General features: G+C 38.5%; 6 protein-coding genes across 10 annotated transcripts; 2 read left to right on the forward strand and 4 right to left on the reverse strand.

Moving 5' to 3' along the window:
• The first annotated feature begins 121 nt into the window (after window positions 1-121).
• Window positions 122-3,332, forward strand: LOC103940657 (ABC transporter I family member 17). Its single transcript, XM_048567737.1, has 5 exons — window positions 122-374; window positions 587-922; window positions 2,261-2,448; window positions 2,806-3,089; window positions 3,120-3,332. Exons 1-4 carry the CDS (start codon window positions 332-334, stop codon window positions 3,058-3,060), a joined length of 822 nt encoding a protein of 273 aa, XP_048423694.1. The 5' UTR covers window positions 122-331; the 3' UTR covers window positions 3,061-3,089; window positions 3,120-3,332.
• On the reverse strand, window positions 3,200-4,346 carry LOC125469816. 2 transcript variants are annotated; one of them, XR_007252089.1, is made up of 2 exons: window positions 4,036-4,346; window positions 3,200-3,642 (listed from the first exon to the last, which is right to left on the reverse strand). XR_007252089.1 is itself a non-coding variant. In XM_048567738.1 (2 exons), exons 1-2 carry the CDS (start codon window positions 4,106-4,108, stop codon window positions 3,401-3,403), a joined length of 330 nt encoding a protein of 109 aa, XP_048423695.1. In that variant the 5' UTR covers window positions 4,109-4,342; the 3' UTR covers window positions 3,200-3,400. The 2 variants fall into 2 exon arrangements, 1 of the variants encoding a protein (XP_048423695.1); XM_048567738.1 differs by having other exon boundaries at window positions 3,200-3,657; window positions 4,036-4,342.
• Window positions 4,347-7,036: 2,690 nt separating this feature from the next.
• Window positions 7,037-9,021, forward strand: LOC103937795 (ribosomal RNA processing protein 1 homolog). The gene has a single exon (XM_009347757.3). The coding sequence runs from the start codon at window positions 7,157-7,159 to the stop codon at window positions 8,828-8,830; it is 1,674 nt and encodes a 557-aa protein (XP_009346032.2). The 5' UTR covers window positions 7,037-7,156; the 3' UTR covers window positions 8,831-9,021.
• Window positions 9,022-10,849: 1,828 nt separating this feature from the next.
• Window positions 10,850-12,582, reverse strand: XET2 (probable xyloglucan endotransglucosylase/hydrolase protein 23). The gene is given in 3 exon segments (NM_001302275.1): window positions 10,850-11,451; window positions 11,848-12,041; window positions 12,187-12,582. Coding segments are annotated over 3 exon segments (849 nt in total). The 5' UTR covers window positions 12,451-12,582; the 3' UTR covers window positions 10,850-11,060.
• Window positions 12,583-19,235: 6,653 nt separating this feature from the next.
• On the reverse strand, window positions 19,236-20,091 carry LOC103937793 (transmembrane protein 230). Its single transcript, XM_009347754.3, has 2 exons — window positions 19,739-20,091; window positions 19,236-19,641 (listed from the first exon to the last, which is right to left on the reverse strand). Exons 1-2 carry the CDS (start codon window positions 19,926-19,928, stop codon window positions 19,520-19,522), a joined length of 312 nt encoding a protein of 103 aa, XP_009346029.1. The 5' UTR covers window positions 19,929-20,091; the 3' UTR covers window positions 19,236-19,519.
• A 1,711-nt stretch (window positions 20,092-21,802) lies between these two features.
• LOC103937792 (pentatricopeptide repeat-containing protein At3g09040, mitochondrial-like) lies at window positions 21,803-25,936 on the reverse strand. 4 transcript variants are annotated; one of them, XM_048567759.1, is made up of 3 exons: window positions 22,906-25,936; window positions 22,736-22,788; window positions 21,803-22,613 (listed from the first exon to the last, which is right to left on the reverse strand). In XM_048567759.1, the coding sequence occupies exon 1, from the start codon at window positions 25,744-25,746 to the stop codon at window positions 23,338-23,340; it is 2,409 nt and encodes an 802-aa protein (XP_048423716.1). In that variant the 5' UTR covers window positions 25,747-25,936; the 3' UTR covers window positions 21,803-22,613; window positions 22,736-22,788; window positions 22,906-23,337. The 4 variants fall into 4 exon arrangements, with proteins under 4 accessions (XP_048423716.1, XP_048423715.1, XP_009346026.3 ...); XM_048567758.1 differs by having other exon boundaries at window positions 21,803-22,632; XM_009347751.3 differs by having other exon boundaries at window positions 21,803-22,594; window positions 22,679-22,788.
• Between the last annotated feature and the right edge of the window lie 1,440 nt (window positions 25,937-27,376).

Below are 27,376 nucleotides of genomic sequence, written 5' to 3' on the forward strand. Positions count from 1 at the left end.
TTCCTTAGAATCCGTACAACGAGACGAGCAGAGCAGCAGTTGACAAAGCCCTGTAGGTCCCACCGCTGAGTGGACCGTCCTCCTATTACTTTATCGCTTGCTTATCTGTCAGGAATCAGATCAACCGAAAGGACACGCTCTGTCCTCGGAAGGCTTTACCTCGCCTGCTCACTGTTTGACTAGTGCATTCTGCTCTAGGGAAGGCTTTTTGTGCACTCACAATACAATTGTATGTACCTCCCTAACAACTCAAATCAAATCTTCCATACATACAACACGCACACCCCTCCCTCTCTCTCAATCCCACTCCAAGCCCCCAAACCACACATTAATGTCTTCACCTCTACCTGGTCAGCCACATCCCCTCTTTGCTGGTACGGTATTACTTACTCCTGTGCCATAATATTCCTTTCATCATCAGATATCTGACATGTTGTATTCTGCGTATATCTAGAGTTTAGCTATATCTTTGTACAAAAAGGCTATCTTATCACTGGTTTAGATTTCACAGTTTGACAACCTAACGTAACGCAGTTTCCATCCACTAATCAAAATCTGATTTGGGTTTGTAAATTTTGCTTGGCAGATGGGGTTGAAGCAGCTAGAGAGCACCTACTGACAGTGGACAATGGAGAAGCCCATGGGGACGTGAAATTCCGGATACGAAATCTGGCCAAGAAATCAGACACCACAGGAGCTTCCATACTCAATGGGTTGACCTTGAACATACCTAAGGGCGTCATCATGGGGGTCATTGGCCCTAGCGGCAGCGGCAAGTCCACGCTGCTCCGAGCTCTCAACCGCCTCTGGGAGCCCCCGTCCGGGACTGTCTTCTTGGACGGCCATGATGTTCTGGACACGGACGTCCTCAGCCTCCGCCGCAAGGTCGGCATGCTCTTCCAGCTTCCTGTTCTTTTTGAAGGTAACCCATTTGATCATTGCCCCAACTAGCACTCTCTCTCTCTCTCCCTCTCTCCCTCTCTCTCTATCACATATCAGATCAGAACATATCAGTTGGCAAATTGTTTTGCCAAATTAAGGAATTGATAACTTGTAACTTGTGCTAAACAGGTTGCTTAATTTATACGGTATTGACTTGGTTGCAGTTGGGTTGCTAATTGATTGTGTTTTAGATTGGAAAGAAGATTCTCAGCCCTCCTAATCTCTCTTCCCTTCCCTTCCCTCCCATTTGAACGGTTGCGGTTATAGCGTTTTTTTATAGAGACATAAAACAAAAAGCAATATGTGAGAGGAGGAGAGGGAAGGGGATGAGAATAGGAAGGGAGAGAATCCTGCTCCTTTAGATTGGTCATTGTAATAGAGATTTATAGTGTGATTATAATATGATTAGAGAGTGATTATAATATGAAAACCGTGGTGGGTTGGATTAGTTATATTGTAAAGTATTTATGCATCTTTGTCACTGTTGATGTAAGCATTCTAATTATAGATTTTTTATATTCTATACTCTGGAGTTTGCTAGAAAGTTTCAAAACAAAAAGAGAACAAATTCTATAGTTATGTGAATATTCCAAAGTTTTTAGCCGTTAGATTTTCATTTAAATATACAACAATGAAGATCTAATAGTTAAAAATGCTCTGAGACGCCCTAAAATATTATTTTCCCTTAAGTTTATTGAGTCCATTGCTGACTTTCCTTTGGGGTGGGGTGGTTCAAATCCAAAGCTTACTCTCTCACATTTAAAATTTAATACCCAATCAATTACTTGTAGGTATTTGCCTACCATGACCTGATTCTATAATAGCAGTGGTTAAACCTACTTGTCCTATTACTTGGATGGTGTTTTCCCTTTTGACCTTGGACATACCTAGTTGGTTACTCTCTCTGTCTAAACTACGAAAAAGGGATTAACATGCCTGCACATGTTCAGAACAAGACCACTTTAGAAAATATCAAATTTGGATGATTGTAATGTCAATTTCCCCCCTCTTTTGCCTACTTTCTCTCAACAATCAAGATTAAAAGAATTTGATCTTGTGCATTTCAAATGCAGTTTGATATTTGTATTTGAATTTCTGGTATCAGGTCTACTTGGAAAGAATTTGGAGTGCAGTGGTATATGAATATCCGGAAATTCTCCCCCACACTTTTTTTTTTTTTTTTTTTTTTCGCAAGTAAACGGTTGAGATACCATTCTTTTTTTTACTTAGATGCGCAGGAGAGCAAAGCTCTACCAATATATACTTGAGTATCTGTTTTCAATTGCAAATTAAGAATTGAGATCAATTCATTCATCAGGCACAGTTGCAGACAATATACGTTATGGTCCTCAACTGAAGGGGAGGAAGCTGAGTGACGAGGAGGTTCACAAGTTGCTGAACCTTGTAGACCTTGATTCATCCTTTGCCACCAAGACTGGTTCTGAAATGTCTGTGGGTCAATCCCAAAGAGTGGCACTTGCTAGGACCCTAGCCAATTCTCCTGAGGTAAAAACCCGATACATGATACCATCAACTCCTTTTTATGTGAATACTTGACTCTCGACATTCAAGAAGTCATTCCTTCTTACAGACAAATCATTGTTTGATACTTTATCCAGACATTCCTCCGTTCATGATCTTAATGTGTTCATATGACATTTAAGAGGTCATTCTTTCGTGCAGACAAATTCTAGTTTGACATAGCATTTTTCTTATTGTGATTGTAATAAGTTACTTTTGCATATGTCTGAATATGATTTGATGGTAAAAAAGGATGACTCGTTACATGTACGGAGCCAAACAGTGTTCCTTTTCGTTACGTATGGCATTGTTAGTAATGTGTTGTATTATACTTTTGGGAAGGTTTTGCTGCTGGATGAGCCGACAAGTGCGTTGGATCCAATATCAACAGAGCACATAGAAGGTGCTTTAGTGAAGCTGAAGCAGAAACAGGGGATGACCATTGTAATGGTCTCTCACAGCATCAAACAAATCCAGAGGATTGCTGACATTGTTTGCCTCCTTGTGGATGGGGAGATTGTTGAAGTTCTCAAACCAGACCAACTCTCTCAAGCCAACCATCCCATGGCACTACGGTTCCTTCAGCTCAGCTCTTAAGTTGTCTCTCCTCTCTCTCTCTCTCTCTCCTCTCTCTCTCTCTCTCTCTCTCTCCTCTCTCTCTCTCTCTCTCTCGATTGATTGGGGAATTTATATTGTTGTGTGCACAATGTTTACATAGCATTTGCTTGATGGTGCCTTCTGGAAAGGAAGAAACTTTTGCTTGTAACTACTCTAATGTTTGTAGTGGTTACAGTGATTCATATACATTTGAGAGGGGCCTAAGAACTATATTTACAGAATTTGTATACCAACTCACATTTCTTTCTCTACTCCCCCATCCATATATACACCACCATTACATATACACCACACATATACTTACACACACACACACACACTAATGTTTGGCTTTCTCTACTGAGCAAGTTTCCAATCTGACCAAAACTGGGGTCTTTGCATGTCTTCGCTTATGATTTGGCTTTGTTGTTGTCGTGGTTGATGACACGATCACCTCTTCGTGTTGAGCTTTGCTGAGCATGTTCCACATAATCTGTACATCTTCATATCCACACATTTGTACATCATCCTGAAGCTTTAGCAGACCACCTATTCCACCACCACACTCGCCGCCAACACTCCCTGCAACACCACCACCTGCTCATAAAGACAATGCAACATATATTCCTAATTCATAATTCACCTTACATTTTCTCTAGTAAAACGTCAAGAAAACTGTTATTAGCACTCTAAAAAGGTCGCAGCTGTAATGCACTCCTTGTTGAAATTTCTATTCAACAAACAGTGCACGATGACTTTTCTGGAGTGCTAATAAAAGCTACGTAGAAATCTAAATTCCTTTTCCATGGCTACAATAATCTGAGCCCACAAAACCCAATGCCATGAAAGGGTAACAAGAGTATATATGGCATTTGAATTTGATGGAGTACCAAAATGGCATGTTAACATAAAAGTGGGAAAGAAAGCAAAGTGGAAAAGTAGATGAAGTAGGTAGAGGGAAGAGGAAGAACAAACCAAGAGATTTACGAAGTTTGAGGGTGGCAGAGAGAGCAAGCAATGCCTTCCTTAACTTGTGCAGCCAATCCATCTTCAAGGTCCCAGGCTGGGACTCCACACTCCCAGCTCAGCCCAGCCCCTACCTTCCACCAGACTCCACACTTACTCGGTCTCACCTCTCAACAACAACAGATCATCCTATTCTATCCTATCCTATCCTATCCTAGAGAGAGAGAGAGAGAGAGAGAGAGAGAGAGAGAGAAGATAAGTGGGTAATTGCCAAGTGGATTTCTGAATTTATACACAAACTGTAAAGAAGAAGAAATGGATTTGGAGAGAGAAAGAGGTGATGAGCGAGCTTGCGGCAAGAAAGGCACCGAATCCCCAAAACACGTTTCTTGATGATCTTGCCAGGCGTCCATCTTCCAAGCAGCTCCATCAGCCACGACCCCCTCTTTAATTCCATCCCTTCATTGTCTTCACTCTCGTTCTTCTCTCTCTCTCTCTCTCTACATTTCCCGTTCCAAGACAACTCTCAATACTCATCATAGTCGGTTACTCTCTCGACTGACTGACTGAGTGACTGGAATGCCTTGAAGTTGTTGGATTTGACTCCCTCATTTTTGTTCATTTTTTGTTGAGAAATGTTAAGACACCTCTCTCAAAGTGAGATTTTAGAGATCTTTAAAATCTTTACAGACTTATTGTCTTCTTATAATTTAACATCAATTTTTATGTTAATATTATAAAATATTGTGTCAAAAATACAAAGTAACAGAGAATTTACGAAAAATTCCTCTTTTGAAAGAGTCTTCTTAACATTTCTCTTCTTTGTTTATTACTGCTGACTGTAGATTAACACCATCATCATCATATTATATACCTTTTTTATTCGGTTACATCCGTCCCTTCTGTTTACCATTCACTCTTTCTTTCTTTCTGACGGTCCACCTCACTCTTCTAGTCAAAAGTTTTTCCCAACATAAACTCTTTAAAAAAATTCATATGAGTCACTTGACTTTTACTTATAAATAAGATATCATAAATTGAAATCTCATAAAACGGACGAATTCAATATAAAATTATTACATATGTAAAAACATCATTATGTTAAAAGAAAATTCTAATTTAACACACAACTACATAATTCATTACAAAATTGTGGAGAGATGTATTATGGTTGTGTAAAATTATTAATTAAAAATGTGATTGTGTAAACTTAAAGTAGAATCCCTACAGGTTTTGGAGATCAAATCCTTATAGGTTTATATTACTTGCAAGACAAGAAAACCTATCATGATTTGTACAAATAAATGTGCAAGGCCAAGGTGTAAGGACATAATTCTCATACACCTAAGTCGTTCTCTCTCTGCCGTCGCTTGCCAAGGCAGACCTTGTGAAAGCTTTTCACCATCTTCATCAACATCCAATTAACCCTAAACTGCTAATTTATTTGATTTTAATTTAATTTATGCCTTTCTCATTGAAGTGGAGTGTTCTATGGTTGGTTACTCACAAGTGTCATTTAGAGTTTGGTATTCAAACAATCGTACGACGTTCACCATAAAGATGCTCATTTCCTTTGAGTATCTTTGTCCATGATATAGATTTGGTGCACCTATATTTTCACAACTATAGTTGAAGCAGGCGAATTTGGTGTAGAAGGTTGAACTTCGTAGGAGGAGGCATAACCTTGTGTTCAAGTTTTAGAACCCAAGGTCGAGAATGTTTCTTCCTCGGATGAAGTCGCTCGATGTAGAAGTTAGCAACGTGGTTCACCGTCACACCATCGCATCCATCATATTCGCCCGACGGAGCTCGGTAGCGAATTAGGAAAACATAAAACTCTAGACTCAATTCAAACAATACAATATCAACATTAAAAAGCACCACACCAACAAAATTCACAAAAAAATACCCACTAATCAAACCGATAAAAAAACCATATGGGGACCACTAAAAGTGCAAACAAACTCCAAAAAATAAAGGAGATTCGATCTATTCACCACATTATTATGGCTTCCCATTTTTTCAATGTATTTCTGGCATCGCAAGCCACCACAGTGCCCTTGTAAACAAAGTCAAAACATTCCTGACAATCTTCTAATTTAATCGAATCCAATTCATGCTATTGAATCTCACGGAAAAGAAATCCCCAATTTTTTTTTCAACTAGGTCGTACACTGCCTCAGAAAGCAAAGCAGAATTAGAAGACGAGATAGAGAGGTGAAGTAATTAGGTCATACAATAAGTGATGAAGGTGATTTTACGAGATTGCCCATGAAAAAGCGGTCAAGTGAGGGCATGTGACCGTTTTTAACATTGATTTAGATGAACGGCAACAAAATGACGACATTGATTCGCAGGGTTAATATTTAAGAACTAATCATCAATTTTCATATCATTTGTAATAAAGGGTAGAGGCAATACTAAGAGATTAAATTTGTAGACAAAATTTGCAAACTAAATTAAGTATCACTAATATAAATGAGCACGTTTATCAACGCTTAAATAATAATCTAATCATCAACTTTCATATCATTTAGTTTACAAAGTTTGTCCCTGACATTTAGAAATGTAAAGAATGAGAGAGGATCCTCACTGGATCCTTTTTTTGAGGATCACAGGGATCCTCCAATCACATTCCTTCTTCGTACATCGTGCGGTCAATTTTCGTCAGGCACTGTTTATATTCAATTTTAAATAAAAAATTTACAATAATTATTGACCGTACGATGTACAATGAACGAATTTGATTTAAGGATCTTCGAGATCCTCACAAAGAAAATGCGGCGAGGATACTCATTCCTAAAGAATTATTTGGGACAGAAACCCTACGTGCCATGTCACCATCCTACCATTGTTGCGTTGTGATAGGGTTAAATGTGTACGTGGGAAAGATTCGTTTACAAAACCCATTGACTAATGGGCCTACAAACTGGACGAAAGCAGTTGAGTAGGTATACGCGGTCGCCGGCCCATTCCCAACTCTTCCTGCTTTTGTATCCCAAAATTCCCACCTCTAGGGTTCGTTAAGTTTCAGTCCCTTCACCCGTCACCCGTCGCCCTTCGCCCTTCGCCCTTCCCTGCTATTTTTGCGTACATCTCACAATCTGAAACCACCGCACAAACCTCAAAAATGGAGGCAGACACGGCGGTGGAAGCAGGCCTCTCCCTGATAAAGCAACTGGCTTCGTGCGATAAAAGCAGCCGAGACAGAGCCCTCAGGGTCCTGCTCAAAACATGGCTGCCGGCGCAACTCAACGTCCAAGACGACGACATGAGGAAGCTCTGGAAAGGCCTTTTCTACTGCCTGTGGCACGCCGACAAGGTCCCGGTCCAAACCCAGCTCATCGATCGGCTCTCCGCTCTGGTCCTCAGCCTCCACCTCCCGCTCTCTCTCCACTACTTCTCGGTGTTCTTGCTCACCATGCGCCGCGAGTGGTCCGGCATCGACGCCCTGAGGTTAGACAAGTTCTACTTATCGATTCGCAGATTTATGACTAGTTTCTTTACTTTGATGAGAAATAATTTGTGGGATTTGGAGCTTGTGAAACGTCTGATGGGTGTGTTGGAGGAGAGGACTTTTTTTGCGGATGATAAGTGTTTGGGGAATGGGGTTAATTACCACATTGCCTCTGTTTTTCTAGAAGAGCTTAGGCCGTTTCTTCCGCTTAAGGCTGATGTTCTTGAGGTTCTGTTAGTGGGTTTTATTCAGGTTTCGGGTCAAGTGTCCGATAAGGTGTTGTTGGGGAAGATTAAGAGTAATATGTTCGATGTGCTGCTCAGGGCGGGGAAGAGGCTGTTGGAGGTTAAGAAGTCGGGGGATGATGTAGAATTGGGTGATGAGGTTGTTGTCTTCGGGACAATTGCGCTGAAAATGGGGTTTGCAAGCAAGTTTTATGAATCAGGGTCTTCACCTGAGTGCTGCCAGGGTAATAGGAAAGTGTTGTTTGGCTTGCACGAGGGGTTTATGAAGTTGGAGAAAGAGTTGGAATCTTCTGGGATTGAGATTTCTTTTCCTGATGTTGTTTATCAGGACGATGAGGAAGTGCCGAATTTGGTTCCCCTTGATAGTGAGGAGATGGACGTAAGTAAATCGGAGCCTGCTGATGTTGTCATGGCCAATGGGTCTGCCGAAAAGCGTTTGAAGAAGTGCAAGAAGAATGAGAAGGGCACTGGTGGTGCTAATACAAAGGCAGAGAAGAAAAAGAAGAAGAAAAAGAAGAATAAGAAGGAGAATGGGAGTTTTGATTCAGACTCTGAAAAGAGCTCTACAGACAGGGAGAATGAGAGTGGAGCTACAAATGGTGAGAATTCAGATGATCATCAGGTAACTGATGCAGATGCTTTTAAACTTGAGGATAATGTGATATCGAACCTGCAGATGCAGTTTGAGAAGATTGCTGCTGAAGCCGGCTTGGATGACGACGTTCCAAGCGCCTGTGATTTGCCTACAGTTTCAGATAAGGGTCCTATCTCTAAGAAGAGAAAGAGAATGAAGAAATCTGTTGAAGAAGAAGCCGAGGGTGGCACCAATGCAAAGAGTGGAGAGAAGAGTGCAAAGAAGGTAAAGTTTTCCATGAAAAACAATTTGGTGTGGAAGCCCCAGAGCCCTTTACCTCCGCAAGATTTAAGACTGCCTCCTTCTGCTACGCCTAGAGGAAGTGCACTCAAGAAAGGAGTACCTCCAGGTCCGATTAGGGAAATGCCTTCGCCTACTAAGAAGGTGAAAATGGTAAGAGTTGTTGCTGTCAAGAAGGCACGGAAGGCTGTCAAACGTATAAAGAAGTTGAAATCTCGTCCTACTTAGAAGATATCTTTTTGCTGGAATTTCTTTTTCTGTGTTTGTTTTTCCATACACAAACATTTGCCCCATATGTGGTCTTTCTTGTTGCCTATGCTCTATTGGGTTTATTCATAAAGTTAATTCTGACAATGATATTTGCTTATTCGTAAAATTGATTGAAATGATGCATTGGCACAGATGCCCTTTGTTTGGTACTTTGTTACTAACTGTTGGAGAACACACTTCCTCTAATGCTCTATAGTTCTATACTCTAGGAATCATCTATGGATGTTATGCTCGTCAAATGTATTTTTAATTAATTTCTTACTTTTCAAAACTGGATGTTTGTGATATTTTGCCCTGTTGTTATTTGATTTTAGTTTGCAGATTTATATTTGGTTGCTAGCAAAGGCCTTGGTTTACTTGGATAGCAGCCAGGCCACGGTTAGTTTGCAGCATGTTGTGCTTTTATTTTACTTAATTTTTTTGGTTCTTTCGGCGTTAGATGTGATACAAATTCCAGCTTATTCACCAAGGGAGATGTAGCTTATTAGTGTCATGCATGTATAGAAAGCTTGAGATTGAGTCAGAATGTCTATGTTTCTCCTGAAGCGACTTTGCCTTGGGGTTTTAAGAGGAGTGTAATATGGAGAAGTAAGAACATGTTCCTCACAAAAATGCCGAATCATCGGTAGCAGGTGCCTGCATTGTGTTTGTTCATGCGATGTTAATGATATTCTCTCTTTTGTTAACAATGAATTATTGCCATTTCTTGAACATTTTCTGTTTTTGAAACAAGTCGTCTTTGTGCAACATTGATGCCCCATGAATCCATTTCTTGAAGCTTTGAATTCTTCATTTGTAAAGTTTGTTTGCATCTTTATTGGAAGATTCAATAAATGCCACATTTTCGTTGAATATGTCGAAGCGCTTCTCCTTCTCCTTAATGTCGGCATATACACTTCCATAACGACCCATCCATTGCTCGTACTCCCATACTGGATAAGAGAATGGCCCGAGTTGCCGTCTCCGTGCCCGAAAAGTTGGTCGGTATCCTTCGTGCCCCCACAAAATGTTGTGCTATGAAATGTTAGCTTAGGTACATGGAACGGGACGGAACAGAGTGGTACAAGACGTTCCGTCCCACGTTTGGTGCGCCTAAAACGGGTGGAACAAGCTATTCCACGAGATGAGTTTTGGGTGAATTTTCATCGCCCTGGAACGACTCGTTCCACATCAGTGGAACACAAAATTATAACCTCTCCGTCTCCTTCTTCTTCCTCCTTGTTTCCATCCGAGGGCATCTTTGCTTCTGCTCCGTTCCGTTCCGTCCCGTCCCGTCTGCATACCAAACGATACCTTATGGAACTATTATTTTAATTTCAAGTCCCCAAAAGTCTGTCTTTGCATATGTGGGTCAAGACAAAATAATTTTTATATACAAAATACTAATCCTTTGTTTTTTTTTATTTTTTTTAATTTTTTTATGGGGAGTTCGTTATCTTGGAGTATACCAAACCTCACAACCTCCCTCGATGGCTTTATTGATTCGGTAGTAAAGTAATTTTTATTAATGTAATTTTTTATCCAGTTGGTAATTTCTGTTGATCTTTCTTTCTATATCCCACGTACGTACGTACATACATACATATGTATGTTTTTGTGTGATGTTTTGTTGTCACCATTGCGCAAACCTACTTTGCGTGACGTTTTGTACTAGTGTAATTAGTGATTAACCTTTTGTTATTACCAATTCAACCCGCATTCTTCCATTTCACAGTATGTGTAGAGAAAAACTTATGCATGATAACGCATTATTAGATTGGGACGTCATGATGACCTATTGCGGTTCCATTAAGATCATTTTTCTCCAGTAGGAGCGGCAACCTTCCAAACTAGGTGATAAAACATCTAAGCTTCAGGTTTACTTGTGACATCCGAAACTGTCTCTATTGGTTGTTGCCTAACAAAGTTAGGTTGCTTGTGTGCTTAATTATACTCAAATCATAGCTCAAATGCTTTGTCCTTTGATTGTTTTAGAGACTCTTGGAAATGCTCGTATCTTAAATATTAATTGTGCTATAAACGCAGACATTAGCCAGTCGATTCTCCACCGTTCATGTCAAAAACACTTGATTTGTCTATTTATTGGTCATGTGGCAGCGTTACAATTACTCCCTAATACAAAAAAATATAAAACATATAGAGCATATATCTCAATCTTTTTACGTGGAATGGAGGAAATCGATGAAATTCATGCAGCCGAGCACTCAGGAGGAAATCCTTGTGGGAAGCGCTTGGTATCTCTGCAGTAGTTGTAAATCATGTAGTTCTTCTGAACCCATTTCATTCTCTCTTGCCCTGTGGAATCGAGTGACTGAGTTAACCAGCTCGACTCGTTCGGGGACTCTGAAGGACAACGGGAAGTGCCTGAAGACCAAGTGCAAGCTTGGGCGTTGAAGTTTCTGTAGGAGGCTGTGAAGGGGGCTTTGCTCCAATCCGTCTTCACAAGTCCGCCGCGTGTGGCCCAATCGTCTGCATTCCATAGGCTTGAGTATATCCACATGCCTTGGTCCTTTGGGAAAGAGACTCCCTTAGATTCCAAGTTCTTGAACTCTCTAATGGGTGTTCCATCCACAGAGAAGCTATTCAACAAAGAAAAAAAAAAAAAAAAAGTTTAGTATACATCATGGAAAAAATGAATAAAACTACATGCATGGGCTATCAGCGATGCTCTCTTTACGACTTGTGTTGGACTGTAAATTTAGACCACACGTTCATCAAAGAACTCAATCCGATCAACGGTTTAGATGTACAATTTGATGACAACATAAAATGGTAGAACACTGTTTTCATGTTTCATATATGCATGTATCATATTTACTGACTGTGCCACTGATCATGTCTCTAGTTGTAAAAATGAGAATTCGTTAACACGTAACTAAATATCTTTTGAATCTCATTCAGTAAGACATGCAGTCAGTAAATATGGTACCTATAAGTAAAAAAATAATAGAGAGAGGGAGGGAGCCTAATTTTACATGATGGTTTGAGGGTTCCACAAGATGGAGTAGGTATGGAAGTCTTTGGTGGGATCAAACCAAAGGTAGAACTGTTGCTCCCTATTCCCCTTCCCTTGCGTGAAAACATTTGTGTGCAGAATATAAGGGTCTCCACTTAGGTTGCCTAGAAACTCGAAGTCTATTTCGTCATGAGTAGAACCCAACGACGACAGCTGCAAAATCAACAAATACATAAAAATATTAGACCCGCAGTTGCATGCAGGATATAAATATGAAGTATGAAAAACCAGAATAATTAACATAAATTAAGTTGCTAAGTAAGTTATACTGGGTGAAGTATAGTATATAAATACTCACATAGTAAGCTGTAACGGTGCCAGCAGAGTTACCAGGCACAAGCTTTATCTGCGTATCAATTTTTCCAAACAAGTACTGATTCTTCGACCGAAACCCCGACCCTGATGTCTTGTCCAGGGACAGCGTAAGACTCTGCCCGTTGTCGAGTATTTTTGCCCGACCATCGCCCCATGTTATGTCAAAATCTTGGTTGAAGTTTCCGGCCGATGCCGTCACCAAAACATTGAACACCAAAAGTACTAGAACAAGGAATATCTTAGTCATGGTTTGGTTTGTCAGAGAGGAGAAATGGAGGAAAGGCAAAGAGAGAAAGGTGTTTCGTGAAAATGCATGGGAATGACGAGGGGTATATATAGTAGTTCGATGGGTGCCGGGAGAGTATGGGAGAAGTAGGCTATTACGCGTATATTGCTAATAGGCAATGGAAAGGATTCAATCAGTGGTGTGGGGGTGAAGTGGTTGGGGAATATGCATGCGTTTGCTTAAGAGATTTGGGTTGACTTGGCTCGGCTGGGTGTACACAGGAGATCAGTGGGGACCCTTAGACAGCTAATAAAGATGATGTGTCCATTTTGTCCAAGTTTCTTTACGTTCTTTCTCCAATTGCATGGATGGCCTTGGGAAATTGGGAAAATGATCTTTCTATTCGACGCGGTTGTGAAGTAATGGAAGGCAAAGGCCTTGGGAGAAGATTCAAACTTCAGACCCCATGTACATAATATCACAGCTGTTTAGTCCTTTTAGTTTTTGGATATAAAAGATAAAATATTACAAAAATACTTTTACAGCAAATCGTTAATTCACTTATACATACTATTTATTTATTTACAACAAGTCACAATTTAATATGGAATTCACTACATTATATGTATCGTCATCAAATATATTTGAGTCGAAAGTGAAACTCTCTACAACCTAACAAGACGAAGACACTCTAAACTAGCTAGTCATGTATGTCACAACTGTTGATTCCTTGTAGGTTAGATATAATTAAATGGTCTTGTGATACCAAGTCTTCCCTCTTAATTATCATTCTTGCTCCCCAAACCAGAAAAAAAAATTATTAAACTTTGGTGTGGACTTCAACTTTAGTAATTAATTGGTGATAGAAAATGTAGGATTTCACACTGAGAATAATTTTGTCCACCACATTTGGTTTGACAATAATGCAGCATTGCTAGTACTATTCTGCTAATCGTTTCACTTGTCATGGACATAGATTAACTTTGATTGACTTTTTTTGGCAATAGATACAATCCCACGTCTACAAATGTCAAATATGAATCAGATTTAATTTGTATTTGAATCTGAAAATGAGTAATTAGAAGGATATAAATTTTCAATTTCTGTCCAATATATAACCAGTTTACGATCAAAATAACAAAGCCTATTACATTAACAAATAAAATATGAGCCAAAAATACGATCCACAAATACAAACGTTTATATTCTAGGTTAATAATGACTGATGTTATGTCATTAAAATATAAAGGACAAATCACTACAAGGTAAATAAAAAAAAGACAGTACCGTATCCATTCATTTGCAAATAATGTATCTTGAACATATAAATTCAACGATCGGAATCATTTAATTTCTTAATCCTTATTTGAAGACACTTCTACAAAAATCATTCAAATCGGAAATAAAATAAATGAATGTGTCATCATAAATATGTTACTTGGTACCTACACCGTTGATTTGTTCTATATTTCAATGACTAAATGATCTCCAATTCAAATAATTTTTTTGTAGGGGTGAAATGTAAATTAAAATTAAGAAATTGTACAATTCCTATTATTAAATTTGAACATTATTTGCATTGGAGAAATGAGTTCATCCCTTCAGAAGGAGAATGTACGTAGTTGTATAATACACATTAATATAATACGTACGTAACTACACATACTATACGTGAATTACCAAGTAGGCTTCATATAAAAGCATACCTAGCCTTTTATGAATAAGTTGCGTTGAAGTAGTTCTTGTAGATTAGTTAAGGTGTTGAAGATAATAGTCAAGATAATTGGTTATTAGTAAGTAGTCACCAAGCTGGCGGGCTTTTCTCCAACTTTGTGTATGGAAGTCTTAAAACATGACGCACCATTATTTGAATTGTAGATGGAAGAGTATGTATGGCTCCTCCTCCTCAATCGTCATGCCTCAGCCAGGCAGGAGGCAGCCAGCCAAGAAATTTTTTATTATGATCAGAACACGAATGATATATCATATGTTTTTATACAAATAATAAAAAATTTTACTTTTTAAGTTATTAACTTTTTAACACATATATTCCACTATTTATATAATAACATGTGGTGTACCACCTGTCCACCATTTATATAATGACATGTAGTGTACCACCTCATGTACCGGTCGTATTGAAAAATCTCTCCACCCAAGGAGGGTAGGTTATGTAACATCAATATCAATTTCGCCAAACAACGGTCGTCACCAGTCAAACGTTGCTTTCATGCAAAGCTGTTTCCATATGGACTTATCGGATAGGCCTATAAAATAAAAGATAGAATTTTATTCCTTTGTTTATAAAACCTAAAATATTCTTTTTTCTCTAAGATTGATAAAAACTACAGTAAGAAATAATAGGAAAAAAATAAAAATAAAGCAATGACGTTTCTACTTGCATACATCAGGGAAGTGGTTTTTACACACTGTTTTTTACTTCTCACATACTTCTTTTTATTTGTGGTATCAGATTGAATAAATCAAACAGAATCAACGATAATAATTAAATAAGGGTGTGTAAGATACTAAAATTGACGTTAGATTATTATTTCTCTATATTTGAGGCAAGTTCTAATTTCCAAGGTTTTGAGCTTAAATTTCAGCACAAAAAAAACTTCTTGTTTTGGGGACACTCTTCCGTTGGATTTTTCATAACCTCACCGTACGTTTTCATTAAATAAAGCAGGGTAAAGTAGTTATAAGTTGGAGACCAAATTCTATGTGTTAGTGGTTTTTTTCACACACAACCGGAAAAAAGAAACGCTTCTTTTTAATAGTTCTTAAGAGCTTTCGTTAGATGATATTTGGTTAACGAACTTTGAGTGCACGGTTAACTACTCACTCATTCATATATTGGTTTGGAAAGAGAAGCATCATTAGTGTTTGGTCGCCTTTTTTTTTTTATCTCCAATTTATTGTGATTGCATTGTTTTAGTTACATTGGCCAGTATTGAACTCTACAAGTCAAATAGAACTAAATTTCAATTAAATAAAATCTCGTACTAGTAAACGATTTATTAATTACAACCTCATATAAGCACAAGATACATATAAATCTCCTAATTGTTTATAGTGATTACAACTAATAATGTGTTAAGACTTATAATATGTGTAGGGTAATACCTCTAGATAACCTATAATAAGTTCATATGTAAAATAAATATATTAATAATTAAAATATACATGGTCGGTTCGGTTTGATTTTGATCAGTTTCAAAAGCATCAACCTGAACCAATCCAAAAGTAAATCGGTTCAATTTGATTTTAAATTGTTTGACCTTTTTCTTGGTCAAAATCAAACCAAACCGACCAATATGGTTCGAATTGATCGGTTTTGTAAGTTTGATGCGCAGCCCTAAAGTTAAACTTGCGCTAGTATGTCGATGACGATTGAACCCCTTATGTATAGTTCAAATTGCCAAATCCTTCATCACCTATAATTGTCTATTGCTTGCTTTATTTGTTCTGCAAACCCCAAACTTTCAAACCTCCACTACTAGTGTTGCGTGGTGATTAGTCTATCTTAATCCCTAATTCAATCATTAAGGTCAAGAATCAAGATAATAAGATAGAATAGAAGCCACGTCATGTTTGACATGATTAGGTTGTTTATATTGTGGATATCATGATCGAAAGATTTATTTAAGAGACCCAATTATCCTTGTAACACATTTTAAATTAAGTGAATAAAACGCATGCTAATCTGTGGTTAAATGAAGGCTGAAATACCTTTGTAAGTCTTTCCAGCTTCCAAAAATAATGGATAACATTGACTTGCTACCAGTTGTCTCTCTTTTTCTTAAAAAAAATATAAAACGTATGTTAATCCGGTCCTAATAAAAAAACGTAAGTCCTCGTCAAATGTTGCTTTCTTGCTCAACCTCGGCCAGAGCGTAGAGGTTACAAGTTGCACATAATTGCTATTGTCAATTTGAAACCAAATGATTGATTTGGAAGTGAGCCAATAGATTTCTAAATGGTTCATTGAAACTATTTGCAATAATATGAGACCTCATTCGTCTGACTCCGAACACCAATCCCACTGGCAATATTAGTGGAGGATTCACTAACTGGTGCATAAATATGGAATCGGATCCCCTCTTGAGCAAATCAAACGGACCGTTGAAATTTGATCCAACGGTTATAATTATTATAACTTTTAGAAGAATTTCTGTTTGTAACCGTTAGATCAAATTTCAACGGTCCGAATCCTTTGTTCGAGAGGCTTAACCTCCTAAGCTCATGAGGGGGTCCGGTTCCCATAAATATATGTGTAAACTCCACACGTCACACACACATCTTTTCAACATACTTTAATCCTTCGAAGAAATTAACTCTCTACATGGATATCATCTTCCTATTCCTATTCATGTTTGGATTTCAAATCACCACAAGCGCTTCTGTGTTGGATAAAAAGAAAAAAAAAAATTAGAAGTACTTTTGGGGTTCAAAAAAACATTTGAAATACTTTCTAAAAGAAACACCATCTGTGTAAATTTTTCAAGAAGTACTTTAAGTGCTTTTCCAAGAAACACTTAATGTGCTTCTAAAAAAGTGCTTTTAATGGGGTCAAAAAAGCACGTGAAGTGCTTTCTAAAAGGAACACCATTTGTGTGATTTTTGCAAGAAGTATTTCAAATATCTTTTCAGAAAGCACCTCAATGTGCTTCTAATGGAAGTGCTTTTACTGAAAGAGTTTCTAAACACAAGTGCTTTTACTAGAAATTGGATATTCATGTCAAACAATTCCAACAATCACACATTTGATAATCATGTAAAGAGATCCAAAATCTACCTACAATGCAGCTCAAAGGAACATTGTTCATCTACTCAAAGCAATCCGCAAACTTGACATTCTTTTTCATGAAGCAAACATGATGAGAACTTCAGTGCCTCCAAAATAGGGGCTTTTCAAGCATCTTGACATATGAGTTACGACATTATCTTCGTAACTAACTGCACAGTTTCACCTTTTTTTCTTTTTTCACCATCCGCTTTTCTTATTGCTCATCCATCATTTTGGTGCCACCAAACAAGTTGGTAGAACTACTTTGCATTCCAAATCACTCGTGTTGAAATCGAGCAAGAAAGGAGAAGAAAATTTGATGCGATGAATTACGCAAATAAATATTGGGAACTAATATTGGGACTGTGTCCACGAAAAGCTTAAACATTACAAGCAACATGGCCAATCAATATAACACGAGGACACAACACGTTTGATGAAGGACAATAAGAAGGGATAGGAATACAGAAGATATCCGGACTGACTTCCCGTCTTTGGCATCACACCAAAGGTGTATCAGAGTCACTCCAACAGTGGAAATAGAAAAATTCCGGCATCACACCGAAGGCGCCTTGGAATCACTCCAAGGTTCGTGCCTCACAAACAAGCAAGAAATAAAAATTTCTTGCACTAACAATGATCTTAAAAGAAAAACAAAGTAGCCCTTCTTATAGGTAATTGGCACATGAATCTGGAAAGATCCACATCAATATACTTAGGAATTCTAAAGATTCATTTATGACACCAAATACATTAATATTGTAACGTAGCGAGACTCAAAGATAATGAACTTGCAGACCGTGTGTAGACAGGAAAGACTTAGAATTTTGAACTTGGCTAGGTTTGATGCATCGCTACTCCAAGAGGAATATCTGTAAACCTGTTGTTTGAACCTAACAAGATGCTACGCATACAGAACCACTCATGAAACTGCTCAGAAATTGCTCTCTGAATGTTTCCTTTTCTCCATCCGCCCCCACTCTTCTCTATTCTTGTTCTGGATCATGACATGGTAAAAATTTAAACCAAACCCACGATAATGACATAGCAATTTGACCCTACTGAGGAATGGAACTTCTGGAGTGGATAACCTATAAACTTTTGCTCTGTAATCTGCAGTGATCTCATAGCTAAAGACAATTGGGCCACATCTATATGCACACAAACACAAAAGACACATCCATTCTCTCAGAAGCAGCAGCATCAACGATTACATAGTGTGTTAAGTTTATAATAATATGCAAGTATTCACTCAACAGTAATATCTCTGCACACGGAAACTTCACACAATAAGAACTTACATTGATTACCCAACCTTCATTTCTTTCACAAGTTTGTTCCCTCTATTTTAGACCTATTTTGTTTCATACGCATTCTAGTTTCAACAAAAAAAGCTCGTTCTTTCTATTCATATGTATGATAATTGCAAAAGAAAAGTTCGTACCACAACAACAACAAAGCCTTAGTAAGGTCAGCATTGAATCCTATAATGCCAATAGAAATAATGTTTTCTAAATGTTCTTCAAGCTACACCACGTCTAAGCTTCAATCAAACTAGTTAATTATGTATTGAGAAAATAACCATCCAGAGGTTAAGAGTTAAGACTTTCATCAATAATGAGCTAGGGAAGAAAACAGCAAACTGAACAAGTTTACCACGAACACAGGTTTTACAGAAACACACATCGGTTCAGCAAACATTTATCTGACAATAAGAATGTTCCCATAAGGTTCATTCAACCAAATAGGAATAAGAGATCAAATATGGACGGAAGTCCAATTTCCAAGTTCCCTCCACAATGCTACATTAACTCGATAAACATAAAACCCAAACCTAAAAACCACAAAGGAAACACAAATAAAATAATTTCTCGGCTCCTGAAGACCAATGCTTTGGCATTTAGCTTTGCCTTTGTTCACATCATCCAAGCAAAGAAATTGCACAATGCAGTTTAAAATAAATAGATAGGTGGGAATGGGAAAAGAACATTTGGCACATTCGGCCTGAGCTAAATTATAAAGGGGGAAAAAACACAGCTCTTTTTATTTACTCATAATGTATGTACTGAGTATTTCCCCTACACAGCTCATGTAACAGGATAATGAGTAGACGTTCACTATTAATCCACGCTTAAAAAACAAACTCTTCCTCTAGTACGAACAATCAGTATATATAACAAGCACATTTAAAAAAATAAGAAAAATAAACAAAACCCATTACAACAAAAACACTAAAAATTAAGCAGGGATCTGTACATGTGAAGTTGGACGCAGAAGAAATGGAGTAATGGAATGCTGCTGCTACACAGGTGGAATGTTGGAGAAGGAGAAGCCCTTGTACCCTTTATACGCATAGTAAGCAATCCGCGTGTAATAGAAGCCCGGAAGAAACAAGATCCCACCAAGTATCGCAAAAAATAACCCTGAAATTATTGGAAAAAAAAACCCACCACAAATTAAGAAAAAAATTGAAAATTGAATAAAAGGGGTTTTACGGTTAGGGTTTGTGGGGTAGATTACCGTGGGCTTTGTCGCCGCCGACATGGTTGTAGGCCATGAGGATGCCGATTACAAGGCCCAGAGTGCCGGTGACGAGAAGGGCGAGGGCGAGGGCGATCTCTTTGATGGGAGGCTTGTTGCTGACTGTATAAGAGTCCTCCATCATCATGTCCTCGTCTGTAATGGAAAACGCGTGATCGACGTACGCCATGGCTGATTGGATTAAGCTGTGAAAACTGGGTTAGGGTTTGTTTGGAATTCGAATTTGGGATTTTAGCTGAATTTTGGGTTTCGGTTTTGTGACAATTCAAAAGATGGAAGCTTTGGAGTTTTGGTAATGGTCAAAAGAGGAGAAGGGTCAGAGTCGGAACAGGATTGAGGAAGAAGAAGGTGTGATGGACACCGCGATTTGTGTGGTGCTGCCACGTGACATGTATGGAGTATTACGTCAGGTGTTACGTTTCTCTTTCTTCATTTTTCGGTAGATCACAAGATGTATGATCCGTTACATAAGTTAACCTCGTGTCACGTACACACACAGCGGATCTTTACTTTGCTTCAATTGGAAGTTGGTATTAACACATGATTTTTAGTAAACATCTTCACCCAATGCAAGTGGTCCTTTATACAGTGGTGAAAATGTATTGAGTTCTTACATAATGGTGTGGGTTTGAAATCGTCGGTGACTAATCTAACAAAATTTATCCTTTAACAAATAACAATACAAGTTATGTCACTTAGTACTACGGTTTTGGTGATATTCTTCTTTACTTGTAAGTGAGAGGTCTTATGTTCGATTCTCACCAATAACAAATTTGAACAACATTATTACTAGCCCATTGTGAGGCTAAGTTCACCCATTTCCCTTAGTGTAGATAATATCGTATGTTAAAAAAAAAAAAAAAAAAAAAAAAAACGATACAAGTTATAATTGTCCACGACACATTTTCATATTTTAAAAACGCTGCATTATAGCTTTATTATCAATGAAAGAAAAAGCATTGCTCTCAATATAAATCCATATGTTATAACTCAATCATTGATCTCTCATTTAGTTACGCAATATTTTCACAATATTCATAGAGGAAAAGGCTCTCACAACTGAAGTAGTAGCAATCGATAGAATCAAAGTAAATGTAATTAGCAATACATGTGATTATATACTCTATTCCTCCACGTCTCCGCTTTTGCAAGACTACCAATTCTTTTTAATTGAAAAAATTCACTACTTGAATGCATGTCAAAATATAATTCCCAAGTTGATCTTGAAGTGCCTAGAGTTGACAAGTGAAAAATTCATTCAGACAAAACTTAGGAAAAACAAATTAGCTTTTGATCATCAAAATCCGATAGAGCTATTTTATCTAGCAATCAGAGTGCATGTATGAAAGACAGCTCTAACCTTCAAAGGAGCAGCATCCAAATTATCCATGGGTGTACGCTAGAGTTCGGAGAGTCAACTAACCCCCTTCCTCCTTAATGGGTCCGCCCCTATGTTCAATGGAATTTCTTTTTATGATTCATAAGTTCAATCTTTTTTTCCTATAGTTTTGTTTCAACATTCATGCTTTTAGTGAATTGAATAAATTGTTAGGTTGATATAATTTCGTCAGAGTAGCTTTCTTGATATTTTGTCATCATAGGTACGAAGCCCCAATAAAGAATACAATGAGTTATTCTGCCGATGGTACCAATAAATAGCACCATTGTTGTGAGCCCCATTTTCGAAGCCTACATTGTAAGGCAGAATGACCAGCACTGCTCTCCAAGACCGATCAGTTTTGGAAGAGTAGATGTTGATCCTGATCAGCTGCTGCGACGATGCCCTCGACTCTTCAGTAACAAAAATGAGATTGTAAAAGGCTGATATCAGTGGATCAAAAGCCAAGTTGATCGGACTCGCAAGTCCTTTTTGTTGCTTTCACACTTGGGTGTTGAGACACCAACTCTCAAATAACTCAATTTGCACGAAATTCACTACTCAACACAGTCCACTGGTGGAAGAATATACTACTTATTAGCATTTCTGCACTCGTACCCCATGGATAATCCATTATGGTAACCACGAACTACGGTTAAGCATCTATGGTAAAACACATACAATGCATATTATCGTTTATGGTAATTACATATACACGTATAACCATGGTTAATATAAAGCATGACGCGCCTTACAGATAAGAGCAAACTAGAGACATCAAATGATTAATGTAAGACATGACGTTTCCTACAGAATAAGAACAAAATTGTCAAATGCAGCAGGAAATGAAACGAGTTTATGAAGAATAGTGTGCTGCCATTGGAAGCTATTAGAAGCAGTATCCTGCTTTTTGGAGACATACAATCCAGCAACTAGAAATAGTCCAAATTTACATTGGAGGAATGGTTCGTACCCTCCAGTAAGTGCCCCTAACCACCAATTTTCTGCTCCTAGTTTGTTTCACCATAAACAATCATATGTGGATCGTGTTAAATCGGCGGCTGAATCACGAGTCCCTGACGAGTTATGGGTGATTTCTTCTGATTTCGATGTACGAGAGTAGCACGACTCAACTTGTTGCGAAGAGTACAATTTAGGCCAAATTAAGGTGGCAGCAATGGTAACCAACTAGTGAGAGTATGAATCTCATATCGTGAAAGTGCAGAAAGCACTCCCCCACAAAAATGACACAAGTTGGCTTCTCATCCAAGTATTACAGCTACTTGGTTTCACATAATAGTACATATTAGCTCATTTGCTTTCACATATCAGTCAACCCCCTCCTGATCCAGGCAGTTTAATCACAACCGCTGTGCTGCTGAATGGAGTATGGCCAATTCTAAGGCTGATACTAAACCTGCTGGAGAGATCACTTTCTTGGTGTTGGTGCTTTCGCCCTATGGGAGAGTTTTAAACCTAATGTCAACGGCACAAACTACACAAGTTATTAGATCACACAAACTGCTTAACTCACCGCTTACCAGTTTAGTAGTTCTTTACTCTGTTTGGAAGAAAGGAAAAGAAAAAGTGAGCCATACCATGTCTTCATCTCTTCCAGTCTATCCTCACTTCTCAAGCCTTCTTCCTTAGTCTGCAAATTATATAACCTCCCTGAATTAATATTGGCTGCATATGCTGTAATTATTCCAGATTTTATAAAAGAAAAGACATAACTTTCTCATATTAAAAGCCACAATCACATGCATACCTTGATCACGTTCATGCAGAACTTCATTGCATAGAGCATTTTCACGAGTTGCCAAGTTTAACGATATTGTGAACATTGATTAGGTAACCTGACTGATTGCATCAATAACAGTTGGCTGGGAGTACAAGGATTTGCAGGTGCACAATGTTGGTTTCTCTCCTGTCCCCGCTACATGTATCGGTTGATTGATTGTTTCCATATGCTACTACTCTTTGAGTTCTTTGACATTAACTGGGATGAAGACCCTGTCCAGAGACTTGTCTTCTTATCGAATGGGCAAGTTCTGCTTGAACTCTCGTCTGCACCACCAGATGCATAAAGAGAGGAACCCCATTCTGATTTGACCTTACCTGGTTCTACATTTCTCTCAAATTGATTTTCTTACTGAGGCAAACAATTGAAAGCTGTTCATCAACAGAGGGGAAACTCTTCCTATACCTCGATCCAACTATATCCTTTATTTTTTGGCACACCTCTTTCTATCATTTCCCTCCTTATCTTTGTAGCACCTTCCCAACTACCTCCTTCAGAGTACACCTTCGACAACAGTACATAAGGTACATCATTTTCTGGAACCAACTGAACTAACTTCTTAGCAGTCCATTCTCCCAACTCTCTGTTCCCATGTATCCTACAACCACTAAGCAAGGATCTCAATATAGCAGGCCAAGGAGTATAAGGCATCACTTCAATCATTTGTCTAGCATCTTCAAGGTATCCGTGTCGTGAAAGCAGATCAACCATGCAACCATAAACATCCTGAGATACTGGTTCCATCTTGTAATCGGAGTTCATTAACTCAAACAAAGAACAACCTTGATCAACCCAACCCACATGACTACAAGCTGCTATAGCAGACACAAATGTGGCTTGGCTGGGCTTTAGATTTGCCAACCGAATTTTCTCAAAGATATCCATCGCTTCCTCGGCCAGACCATGATGAGCGCAAGCCATGATCATAGCATTATATATAACCACGTCATCAGATCCAAGTGACTGGATAAAGGTCATCCTTGAATTTCCAATATCCCCGCATTTTGCATACGCATCTATAACTGCACTAACAACAAAGACTTGCATGTGGAATCCCATTTTGATGACAATGGAATGGACAGATTTAACTAACTGATAGCTTGCAATATCGGCACAACTATTTAGAATGCTTCCCAATATAAATTCATCAGGCTTCCCACCAACTTCTCTCAGAGAGTTGAAATTCTTTATAGCTTCAAAAAAATGTCCCTGATGCACCAGAGCAGATATCATAGTTCCCCAAGATACCAAATCTAGTCTCTCAAACCCTTTAAGAAACTCAAAGGAATCATCCAGTAGTCCAAATCTAACATAGCACTTAATTAATGAGCTACAAACATATCCGTGGAAGGAGATGCCCAACTTGACAACTGCACCATGAATTTGTCTAGTCATATATTGGTGTTCATCATTATAGCAAGCTTCCAGTATGATGGAGAATGTGACTTCACTCGCTTCAACTCCCAAGTCCCATAAATTACAAAAGATCTGCATGGCTTCTGAATAACAATAGTTTGAATTATACCCAGAAATCAACTCATTCCAATAAGTTATGTTTTTGTAAAGTATGCCATCAAAAAACAAGTGTGCCATGTCCATAGCGCCACATCTAGAAAACATACTGATTATTGAGCTTCTGACATTAGGTTCATTCCAGAACCCATATTGTAATGCAAGGCAGAAAAACTGACGCCCAAGGTTAAGATCAAGTAGCTCACCGCATTGCCTAAACAAGACTGAGAACGTAATATGGTTTGGCTTCATGTTTTCTAGCATGAACTCATGGACTAAGTTTGCAATTTCTCTTGCATTCTTGCCTTCAAAGAAGACCCCAAATGCGGTGTTCCACGATATGACATCTTTCGTTTGTATCCTATTGAAAACGTGCAAAGCCAAATCCATCCTACCATTTCTAGAGTACATATCCATAAGAGCATTCATGACTGAAGTACTTAATTTCAGCTCACTTTGGATGATCAATCCGTGAAGTTGCTTCCCAAAATCCAAATTTCCGACAACAGAGCAACCCTTTAGAGCATTAACAAAGGTGAACTGGTCCATGCTTATACCTTTGCATACCATCAAACATACAACTTTCAATGCTTCAAATCCATAGCCACATTGCCTGTAACCTCCAATCATAGCATTCCAACCGGCAGTATCAAGATTGCTTATAGACTCAAACACTCCCTTCGCCGATTCGACATCCTCCAACTTAGCATACATGTTCAAAACAGAACCACCCACATAGCAGTTCTGTTCGATCCCAGTTTTCAATGCAAAACAATGAACACTCATGCCGAATTCATATGCTTCGATACTAGCACACGCTGCACACCCCTTGAGAACACTACCAACAGTGAATTCATTCGGCCTCAACCCACTTCTTACCAGTTCCAAATAAAACTCCAAGCCCAATTCAAACTGACCGTCTTGGACGGCAGCCGAAATCATCAAAGTCCAAGTGACGAGGTTTCTCTCAGGCATTTCACCAAACAGTTTGAACGCATCACCCATAATCCCACATTTTGAGTACATTTTGATCAAATTATTGAATACAAAACCGTCATTAGTGAATCCCAACTTGATGACACGGGAGTGGATTTGGGTACCAAGAGAAGCTGACTTCAAATTGTCAGAGAGGGAAAGAGCAGCGGCAATGGCAGTTGGGTTTTCACCCATCACGAAATTGGAGGATGAAGTGCAGGATTTTGAACTGTAGAGTTTGGAGATCGCATGAAAGTGCCTGAGTGAAGGGCAGAGGCTGCCTTTTGAAAGTTCGAAGGTGAATAATCCCTTTGCCCACATTGCATTGCAGGTTGAAGTTGGGTCTTTTGGGAAAACGGGGAAAATCTTTTGAAATGTATTGGGTTTGTTTCGAAACTTGTTTGAAATTAAGATGTAGAATTCTTTCCCCTCCTTTTCTCATCTCCTTCTTCCCCTTCTTCGACGTAACCTAATCGTTAACCGTTCAAGTAGGAAGGGAAAGGAAGAGAGATTAGAAGGGGGAGAGAATCTTCCTCTGTGTAAATTACTAAGGATTTTTATTGCACAGAAAAGACTATACTAACAAACGGATGAGAATCCTCTCCGGATCCTCTTTGTGGGCCTCCTAGGAATCCTCACATCATAATCGTTCATCGTACATCGTACGGTCAGTTTCGTTAGGTACTATTTGTGTTTAATTTTCAATAAAAAAATTCAAAATGATTTCTACCTTCACAATGTACGATAAACGGATCCTAGAATCCCACAATTTGGATCTAGATGGGATCCAAATCCCAAACAAGCAGCGGCCACCAGAATTAGGGGTAGGTTTGGTACGTACCAAAATTCACATGCCAATTACCACACTAAACTTTTGGTATGACAAACTCTTTAATAATTACCATACCAAATTTTTGGTATGTCGAATTTCGATATGCCAAACAGTTTAGTTCACGTGGCATGATAATTATAATTATCACTTTATTTTGGGCTACTTTATGGATCAAAATTTGACTTTTTTTAATTCAAAGCTCAAACGTATGTTTTTTCTATTTTTATGGCTTTATCTCGTAATCTTGTTGCCTAAATTGAAAAACCTAAGGGCGTGCTTACTAACCCGGAATCGAAATGAAAGTAAGGAGTTCGATTCCGATTACAGATCATACATGTGTTCACTAAAATTGTGAGTAATCAACAGTGCGTGGGACCCACACAAAAAAGTGGAATTCAATTCCTGGAATGAGAGGAATTGGACTCCCTACATCAATGTGGTAATTGAATTCCGAAAGGATGAGGGAATTAGGAATCCATTTGCTCTTCCTATTATGCCTTCCTATCAATAGGCCGTTTAATCTAACAAATTAATCTCACAAGCTTGGAATCTGGTAGGGCGAGGGAATCGGAAATTTGATAAGTTCAGGAGATCTGCGGGTCGCAAGCGAGATCTTGTCCCCGAACACCGAATCGTCGTCGTTCAGGAGGCGATGGTCCAGCCTCTTCGACATCGCCAACACACACGCGTGGGCGTAGCTCCGGACGATAACGCCAACATCAATATCTCACGGATGTGCTTCTCGCTCGCCGACTCATCCTCCTGCAACATCGCTTTGACGATCGTGACCTCGAGGTCTAGGGCCAAATTCCTCATGTTTTTGGGTTTTTCCTTCTGCGGGGAAGGAAGATGAATGCGGCTGGGTTTTTTCTTTTGCGGGGAGGGAAGATGAATGCGACTGGGTTCTTTATTTGGTTTTTACACAATTGTGGATATTTAATTCTTTAATTTAACTAAATAAGTAAAAATAAATAGTTAAAACGTTTTTAAAAATAAATACATACAATAAAATAAAACAAAAAAGGGTATTTTAGTAATCACGTTAAGTCTTATTCCGATTTAGTTGAATTAGTAAACAACTTCTATGAACTCAGTTTCATTTCTATTTCGATTCCTAAA

This window comes from the organism of the source record quoted next, unplaced genomic scaffold (genome assembly GCF_019419815.1).
Source record: "Pyrus x bretschneideri cultivar Hongxiangsu unplaced genomic scaffold, Pyrus_bretschneideri_v1 Contig46, whole genome shotgun sequence".
Lineage (NCBI taxonomy): Eukaryota > Viridiplantae > Streptophyta > Magnoliopsida > Rosales > Rosaceae > Pyrus > Pyrus x bretschneideri.